Source organism: Gavia stellata, chromosome 26 (genome assembly GCF_030936135.1).
Source record: "Gavia stellata isolate bGavSte3 chromosome 26, bGavSte3.hap2, whole genome shotgun sequence".
NCBI classification, from domain to species: Eukaryota; Metazoa; Chordata; class Aves; order Gaviiformes; family Gaviidae; genus Gavia; species Gavia stellata.
The window spans coordinates 6,928,044-6,937,751 of NC_082619.1; the positions used below are offsets into that span (position 1 = coordinate 6,928,044).

Genomic DNA, 9,708 nt, shown 5'->3' on the forward strand with positions numbered 1-9,708 from the left:
TTTGAGCGCAGCTTCTTGCTCGTACCTGCCTGTAAGAGGTGAAAGCGGTATTCCCAAGCCTGCTTTAAGCCGTTCCTGGTAAGGCTGTTGCAAAGACAGCTGGAACCCAGACTTCACCCGGGATAGCATTTACAGCTGACAGACACACACCAGGCTGTGCACACTTCTTTACATGAGAGCTGTGATGCTAAAGGGGTGGTAGCAGTGATGGAACCAACCGGGATGTTGATGTGATGACGTACTTCCCCCCCCACCCCTTAACTCGTGTGAGAATAACCACATACATACTTGCACAATAAGCAATGTCAAACAAAAGACAGCTGCTCCTACCACAGGCTCCTCGAGCTCATCTGTAGCCGTCTCCACTACCCTGCAAGCTGACTTCCCCGCGCCCAGCAGCGGGAGGCAACTTCAGCTACCTTTACAAAGGTTTACACGTTCATCGCCAAAAACAAGCGCGAGCTGTAAGGCGGCCAAGGGCGAGACACGCAGCTAGATTCTGTTTGCTGCATCCGTCTGCACATTAGTCTGTAGCAACTTCAGTCGCACATGGCATTTCCTGGTGCACTGAGAGGTGGGACCTGGGAATAACTGAAGCCAAGCTTTATGAGAAGAAAAATCATCACTTTCTTTACAGACTTCTGCATACAGATGAAGCTTAAGAAAAGTGTCAGTGCAGGTTTCCAACCTACCTGCTTACCTCTGCCTTTTTTGTTTTTTTAAATACACTAAGCTGTGCTCTCGTAATTGAGATTTTTTTTTTTTCTTTGTCATAAACATACCTCTGACAAAACGGTTATTTTGATCACATCTTTCTGTGGCTGGGATAACAAAGATTTAGAAAAACACAGCACCTCCCGAGGCGCAGAGACCCAGAGCTCTCATCTCTGTCCTGCTGTTTTCTGATTCTCCCTGTTGTCTGTGGTTTTCCCTTACAGGGCACAGTTCCTTATCACGGCCCAAGTCTCTGTTGGTGTCCTCGCCTTCCACAAAGCTGCTCACGCTGGAGGAGGCACAGGCACGGACGCAAGCCCAGATCAACTCTCCCATCGTGGCAGACAGCAAATACATAGAAGTGGGAGAAGGCCCTGCAGCTTTACAGGGGAAATTCCACACGGTCATAGACTTTCCATCCGAAAGGTAGAGACGAATTTCCTTTCCAGCATGTGTCATAATTGGTTTTGGGTTGTTTTTTTTTTTTATTACAGCAAAAACTTGCTGATACTGCCTTACGCTAGTTGTACGTAAAGTATTGTAGCCAGTTTTCCACCTGCTCTGGACTCTGTGAGGATTCAGCTTACATCAGTTGTCTGATGGACTTAGTTTAGCCATACAACTCCTGTGTCACGCCCTCCTTTTTAGCAGGGTTATCATTAAATATATAAAGCTGTGTTGTATGTGATGCATATAGGTGCCTGTACTAGTTATGCACACAGGAATGTAAACAGGGTGAACACCTGGAAACATCAGGGTTTTCCAGATTTCAGGACTAAGTGCCTGTAACAAGTCCAGGTTCCCCTTGAAGCGCTTGGACAGGCTTGACGACACTAGAAATTAAATACGGCAGTGGGAGGAGGCGAAGGTGATTTCACAGCACGAGCGAGTGATGCTTTTGAATACCTTTTATGACTGCACAGTTCCTCGGAGAACTGGTGCATCTGCCAGCTAAATAAAAGCCGTCCCTTACTTAGCTGCGGTACTGTACGAGTACAGAGCCTTTGCTCACCTGCATTGCGCCCGCTTTGCATAGATTGGTGGAATTTACCCAGCAAGACTTTAAGGCTGAGCTATTTAAGAGACCGAGTTTCTAAGCTTTCTTTCAGGAGAAGCCAGATAGCGCTACCAACAACCAACCAGTAGCTGGAACTAAATGCAGCTTCCCCCTCCAATAATTCGCTCTATTTTCTCGCTCCAGAAAAAGACCGCCCAGCAAGATGAAGAAATCGCCGGTTGGCAGTTGGCGTTCCTTCTTCAACCTGGGAAAATCATCGTCCGTGTCCAAACGGAAGCTACAGCGCAATCCCAGCGAGCCCTCAGAAATGAAAGCCATAGCCCTGGCAGGTAAGGGTGCAAATCCAGCTTCCAAAAACCTGGGGTTTTCAGCAAAGCAGAATTCATGTTTACAGTGTGCTTCTATCTCCTTCTAGTGTTCAAGACATGCATAACACCTTCGGTTAACTGCTGTCTTTCCTAAATGGATCTCGCTTTAGCTCAGGAGCCAAACCCGCTAGAGCACGCACCTCTAGTGCTTTTCCCAGAGTAGCTTTTGAAAGATGATGTACGGGCACCGCTACGATAAGTCTCAAAGTAATTCCTTCCGATGCTCTTATTAGGAAATAAGAATGCAGTTCCGGCTCCCTTTGCTTCTCTCAAAAGACACACGATTAACCTAGGTAAAAGGCACTTTTTCACAAACACGTTCACCCCGAAAGCTACACCAGCGTAACTAGAGAAGGCGTCCAGCAACAGCCTTTTGTAGCCACATCCAGTGTACGTAAATCTCTAAATTTTTAGCCCTTTCCACATACAGTTTTCTGTCTCTTTCCAAATTTAAAAATAGCAACAATGTTTTTTTGCGGTAAAACACACCACAAATCCCTAAATGTGGGCCAGTGAGGACTTCTATCCCGTCTTCTCCCTGGTGCCATTTTCAAATTACAACCCTCGTAGTCTTCAGTATAATAAACACATTATATGACTGTCCTTTAAGACTGTCTGAAAGGAATCTCTGCAGGCTAGTCACCTGCGCAAAACAGGACTACATCTCTCTTAGACAGTAAAGCATATTAACAATGGAACAGGATAAAGGTTTTCTTTAAGGGCTTTGGAGTAAAAAACAAAAGCAAAAAACCCAACCCCAAAAAAGCACAACTCCCGGGACAGCGGTACTGTTGCTGGAAACCCATTTGTTTCTTCCTGCCACCGTTACCTAGGCAAATACAAACCACTTTTATAATTCAGCTTCTCACTGTCTTGGTTGCATTTCCTTAGGTGGACGAGGAGACAGCGGGACTCTTCGCTCAGCTAAAAGCGAAGAATCGCTTACCTCTCTGCATGCTGTTGATGGTAAGACAAAATTGTACCTGCACTTTTAATGCGTGTGGATTGAAAAAGGCAGTTTGAGTATCTGCAGTCAGTAATGTCAACAGAGCTGACTTTCCACCCCTCCAGTAAAAGCTGGACTTGCTAATTAATGATGCAGCTTACCAGTGCCCAACACAGATGGGTACCCCAGAGAAATGCTCTTCAGGTCTTTTTTTTCCTTCTAAGGTAAAAAAAGCAAACCTGTTGCTTTTGTAGAGCCGGCACCCCTTACGTTCCTTCGTTGCCCTCTCCCGTTTCTATTCCAAGGTGGAAAAGACGGCACGGAGAAGGAGAATGCTTTCTGAGAAAGCCTTAGGTCTACAGCATACTTAAACTAGTTTTGCTTTTGCACGCAGCTTAGTTTCAGACTAAATCAGACCTGACAACTGCTGTAAAAGAGTTTGAGCAAACGTGATTAACAGTTACCGCTAACTGCATTACTTTTGTGTTTAGAGTTCACCAGGTGAGCATCGTGCACACCGCCTTAAGAGTACTTTAAAAACACCACTGAACCATCACCTCCTGGACAGTAAGATTTTGACACTAACCGGTATGTATCTACTCGTTCCTAGGTGAATCTAAACTGTTTCGACCCAGAAGACCTAGGTCCAGTAGTGATGCGTTGTCTGCTTCCTTCAACGGAGAGCTCTTAGGGAACATGAATCGCTGCAATTCTTACGACAACCTTCCCCACGACAACGACAGCGATGGGGACGAGGGGCTCATCCACGTTCCTGCCCTGATTTCTCCTCGATCTGCTGAAGACGTTGACCTGAGCCCACCGGATATCGGAGTCGCTAGCCTGGATTTTGACCCAATGTCTTTTCAGTGCAGCCCGCCCCAAGCAGAGTCCGAGTGCCTGGATAGCAGTACCTCCCTGCTGGAGTCCATCGGCATAAACAAGGAGAAGCCAAGCCTGCTAAAGAAGGATTTGGAATCGGGCAGCCGGTCCCAGACACCAGGCAGTGCCACGAGCTCTGAGCCAGTCTCCCCTTTCCAAGAGAAGATGAGTCCCTTCTTTACTCTGGACCTGAGCCCAACCGAAGAGAAGGCCTGCAAACCCCACGCCTTCTCCCCCAAGATGGGGCGAAAGCCCATCAAATCTCCGCCGCTGACTACGTCGGAACCCGTCTCCTTCGCGCTGCCCAGCCGTATGTCAGAAGCGATTGGAGGAGTGCCCAGCACATCCAGAAACTCCTCTGCTTCCAGCTGGAGCAAAGGCATTGGCATCACTGATACCACAAACAGGTCCCCCACCCAGATGTCCTTGCCCCTGAAAAACAGTGACACGGGAGCAGGGGAAGGAGCCCACCAAGAGCTACAGCATGCCCAGCTAGTGGCTGCTGGCAAACCAGAGTTGCCAGAAGAAGGGGAGAGACCAATGTCAAGCAGTCAGAATAAGACTGTACCCACTGGACACACACAGCCAGGTACAGTGCATTTTCCTCCATTCTTTCTTTAAGTTCCAAAGGGGACCTGCTCTCAAAAACCTCCTCCTCTGCGTGCCTTTCAGGAGAGGGGATTGCCCATCAGTTCTGATCACAAGTGTCTTGCAGGGCTGTGCAGATCAGTAAGGTCTTAACCTCTGCCTTCTCCCTACATCACACAAATCTCAGATAATTTTCCATAATACTTTGTATACCACTTTTTTCCCCCCCCCCATCCTGTCATACGTGAAAAATCTATAGCGTGTCCTTCTAAATCATTTCAGCCAATAGACCACCTAGGACTTTTCTTTTTTTAAATTAAAAATCTGCCAACACTCGAAGAAGGGACCTTTTCGCCTAAAACCTTATGATCAAAATTGTGTAAGGGTGTCTCATTCTCTGCTACCTACTTCCTACCTCTCTAGAAATGCAAGAGGAGCCTTTAGACAATCTCTTGTGTTTTTTTTCCTTTTTGTGATGAACCGCTGCGCTATTGAGCAGCGTTTGCATGTGAGACAGAAGATAGAGTGTTTCGCATCAGAAGGAATTGCCACTGTGAAAGTGTGGAAAGCATCTATTTTTTTACAATAGTCATTAAGGTTAGGTCACTCTCCTTATTGGGTAACATAAAATCACTCTCTCTCTCAATTTTCCCCCCATTAGGAGCAGTTGCCCTCGACTCCCCCCAGGATCCTGTTCCCGTCAGTTCTGTGTCTCTTATCCCTCCTCCTCCTCCGAAAAATGCAGCGCGCATGCTAGCCCTAGCGTTAGCCGAGTCCGCGCAGCAAGCGTCCGCTCAGTCTCAGAAAAGGCCAGGAGATGCTCATTCTGAAAGCACAAATTATGGAGAGACTGAAGCTGGCACAGCTCTAGAAAAGCTCCATCTCTCCGCTGGTGCTCCAGACAAGCTCCACCTGTATACCGGTCTGCCCGAGAACCGACTTCACTTCCAGACTAGTGCACCAGTAGAGCAGGATTTCCAAGGTAGCAGCACACCCGGGGAGCAGAACCACCCGCCCGGTGCACCTGGAAACCGGGACCCCCCACCTCTCCACACTGGCATGCCTGGGGACATGCCTGGTAGCGGAGATGCGGAGCAGGAGCAGTCCGGCTTCCGTCCTGGTAAAGCGGGGGACAAAGACCACTTCCCCTCCCATGCTGGGGAGTGGGAGCACACACACCACCATACTGCAGGTGCACTGCCTGACTGGGAACCACCCACAACAGACTTGGCTGTAGATAAGCCCCACCTCCGTGCATGCATGCCTGGGGACAAGCACCACCTTCCTATCTGCACAGCCGATGACAAACTTCAGTCTCCTCCTGTCCTAACTGCCGGGGAGAAAAGCACCCCGGCCTCAGCGCCGTATTTAACACCCATCCAGACGACAGCAGCTGAGCCTAACCGCGAACCAGCAGGTCCAGCCACGACTCAGGCAGACCTCACTGTCACAACTGCGCAGCGCACGCTCACCACCGGCCAGCCCGCCCCGTCGCAGAGGCACGATCACCAGTCAGCAATGGGACAAGTGCCAGCGGCCTCTGCAAAAGCATCGAATAGTTCCAGCCAGGTACGTGGACGTGCCCCCCAGCCTCGCAGGTACTTGTGAGCGTGGTGTCCGTGCACAGCTAATCCATAGTTGCAGGAGGCTGAGCTCTGGGAGAGTCGCTCCAGTCCAAACGGCAAGAGGCAGGGGCTTCACAGGTTACTGGGAATTACGCGTGTACAACACAGGCGCAGCCTTACAGGAAGGCAGCGCAGAATTTCCTAAGTGAACACAAGGGGACATCCCGATACACCCGCTCCCCTTGGCTTTAAGGAAAAAAGTATCTGCCGGGGTGACTGATACAGGGAATGCTAGTTTAGAAGTGCTCAGGACCAAGTAAGAATTTTTGCATCCTGTCTTCACTGAGGCTGACAGTACCCTCTTCCAACATCCTCTTTGATAAAGCAGGGCAGATTCCTGGTGTCAGTTAGACATGGAAGTGTTCACTCAGAAATCCAAACCACCTGCTGCCCGTGAAGCCCGCACGCCTGCAGCCTGTCTTAAGCACCATAGCCACATTTAAGGAAGGGGTTTCTGCTGTATTACAGCACTTGATCTGCTCACCAGGGCGTGAGGAGTTTAAATCCGGGTATATTTTCATTAAGGCAAGTACATTTATAAGCAGACCACCTAACAAAACACTGTGGCAACTGTGTAAAAGTTTTAACCTGCTGCTATAAAGAGACAGCCACCTCCTCCCCTTTCTCCAGTTTGACATTTGCAGAGAGCGCCATTTGTGACGGGTCCCGAAATCTCCCAGAGGCACCACGCTGCCCGTGCTCTGAAAGGGAACCGAGACATCTCCTCTTGTGCAGCGAGCAGCACTAGCTCTCCACAGCAAACAGAGAGCAGGCACAGAAAAAACTTAAATTTAACTAATCCGTACGAGCATCTGTGATATTTTAACTACGGAGTACGTGGGGGGGGGAAAGATGCTGGCCTCTAACTGCTACTGGTTTCTTCCTTATAGGTCTGGGGCGCAACCGCACCTGAAAAGCCACCTGAGCCTGCTCCTGGTTTTGTCCCAGAAAGCAGTTCTAGCACCCGCTGCTCCTCTTCTGTGCCCACAGGCCACCAAAGTCATTTGGAAAAGCCTCGGGAGACTACGAGGGCTCCCCCGCTGCACCTGCGGTCCGAGTCCGTCCCTACTCACTCCTCCTACAGCTTTACACCCCCTGTCCCGCCTGTGAGAACGCTGGAGAGCAAAATTGCTGCCGCCATGCACTCCAACAACACGGACGCCATCACCAACTCCAATTATCACGCCTTCCTGTCTTCCTCCGTGCTGGCCTCCTCTGTGGAGGAAGCCCTGCTGCCGCCACCACCACCGCCTCCCCCACCCAAGCACGCTTCCCTGCAGTCCGTGTACGTGCCGCATCCCAAGCCAGAGAGCGTCCCCGAGCCCTCTGGGCCAGACAGCTACCTGCACCACAAGCCGGCTTCCGTCCATCAGTACAGGCCCGAGAGCGTTCCTCCTCACGTCTCCTACCACAGCAAACCAGACCAGCACCAAGCCTACCCGCCTCGGTCAGAGACACCCACTTCTGCGGGCACTCGCTACACCACCTACACAAACCAAGGGAAGAGCGCCTCAGCTCTCCACTCCAAGCCTCGCAGCCGGACAGAGTTTGTGTCCTCCGTGAGCCCAACGGGCCTGCGTAACGCCAGCTACGCCGAGGATGCTCCACCCTACCCCACTATCCGAAGGGTTCAGTCGCTGCATGTCCCCACCCCTGCTGCTTCTGCTATCCGCTCCGTTCCCATTTCACGGACCGAGGTACCTCCAGACGACGAGCCAGTGTACTGCCCGCGGCCCCTCTATCAGTACAAGCCCTATCAGCCCCACTCCGACTACCACGTAACTCAGCTGCAGCCTTACTTTGAGAACGGGCGGGTACATTACCGGTACAGTCCTTATTCCAGCTCTTCCGGATCCTCTTACTACACCACTGCTGACGGGAGCTTTTACGACCTGGACCCCTACAGCACTGTGCGGGTCAGGCCTTTCCACCCCCTGCCCAGCCGAGACTTTGCATCGTACGCCTCCCGGCTGCAAAGCAAAGGCCTGTACCGCTATCCCAGCTTGTCTGCCTACCCTCGGGGTGGCCTCATCAGCCACCTGGCAGGCAAAGAGCACAGCTTCATCAGCAGAGATGTGCCTCCTGCCCCGGACATCAAGCACATGTACATGTCGTGGGACCTCGAGGACATGGAGAAGTACCGCATGCAGTCTATCCGCCGGGAGAGCCGCACGCGCCAGAAAGTGAAAGGGCCAGTGATGTCCCAGTATGATAACGTGGCCCCGCTGCTGCAGGAGGAGCTGGGAGGACTGGATGTGATTCACTTGCGCAGCAAATCGGATCCTGGGAAAACTGGCCTCCTCACCGTGGCAGAAGGGAAGGAGGGGAGGTACCCGGCCAAAGCGGCTACGCCCGAGGGGGACGAACGTTACTACATGCAGCACCCTGAGCCAGAGCTGGACAGAGCCCACTACCACGGAGCCTATGGGAACGGGCAGTCGGAGAAGCCGTCCCTTCCCCAGAAGCAGAGCAGCATCCGGAACAGGAAGCTGCATGAGCCAGGCTGCAACACAAGCGAACACAGGACGCACCTGCAGCAGGAAGCAAGCCATAGGCAGCCTTCCGAGTCCAAAAACGGGCCCCCTTATCCCGACTACAGGCCCAAAGGTGGCCCAGAGCCCTCCGAGCCCATCAGTTACCAGCACTCGGGCGGGAAGTACATCCCGGCGAACCAGGAGACCCTGAGACTGAACCACAAGGAGGTGAGGTTGGCAGAGGACAGGCCGGATTTGGAGAGGTCTCGAGCCAGACCAACCACATCCGTGGAGAAACACTCCAGAGACTGCTATAAAGAAGAGGAGCACGCCGCCTCTCCCATGGCACCACCGCCCAAGCCCGAACGGAGCCACAGCCTCAGAATGCAGCACCCCGAAACCATGGAGAGGGACTCTGCCCTCCTCTACCCCTACCAAACCCTTGGGAAACGCCAAAGCACTATGACTGTGGTGTCCCAGTATGATAATTTGGAGGATTACCATACCATGCCTCAGCACCAAAGAGGGGGCTATGTTGGAGGAGGGGGGTTTGTGCCCCCCAGTTTTACCCACGTGCACAGTAGAACTTACGCCACGGCCCTCGGCCAGGGAGCCTTCCTCCCGACGGAGCTGTGTTTGCAGAGGCCTGAAACAGAGGTCCACGTTGAGTGAGCTGGTGTGGGGGAAAGGAGGGATAGAGTCTAAGCAGCCTCTGCTGGACAGTGGACTGTTTTATTTTTTCAGTGACCGAAAAAAGAGAAAAAAAAAAAAACCCAACCCTGCCCCGATGAGCAAAGCAAACCCCCCTTCAGCCCACCACTCACTGTTTTTATGTAGTAGAGAGATAGCTTTTTCATGTAGTTTTGAGACAACTGGAACGATAGGGCAGGCTGTTGGCACACAGATGTTGCCAGAGAGGCCGGGCAGAGCTGAAAGAGATGCTGTTGGGGTGGGGAGCGGAGAAGGAGAAGTTTTTCCTTCCCCAGATTTGACGTTGGCAGCTCCCTCACCACGCCTCCGTGGTCCTGTGCATGACGGACTGTGCATGCGGCTGTTCTCCCCGTGAGCCCCGTGTGTAGTGAGTTGCCCTTCCCAT

The 9,708-nt window shown here is 51.8% G+C and overlaps 1 protein-coding gene across 1 annotated transcript in view; it reads left to right on the forward strand.

The window, feature by feature from the left end:
• ARHGAP32 (Rho GTPase activating protein 32) overlaps nt 1-9,284 on the forward strand; it is a 188,281-nt gene extending 178,997 nt beyond the window's left edge. Inside the window, exons 20-25 of the mRNA XM_059829798.1 lie at nt 939-1,140; nt 1,916-2,061; nt 2,992-3,066; nt 3,657-4,514; nt 5,175-6,082; nt 7,029-9,284. Coding sequence (XP_059685781.1) covers nt 939-1,140; nt 1,916-2,061; nt 2,992-3,066; nt 3,657-4,514; nt 5,175-6,082; nt 7,029-9,284 — 4,445 coding nt within the window. The remainder of the gene's footprint in view (nt 1-938; nt 1,141-1,915; nt 2,062-2,991; nt 3,067-3,656; nt 4,515-5,174; nt 6,083-7,028) is intronic.
• The last annotated feature ends 424 nt before the right edge of the window (nt 9,285-9,708 follow it).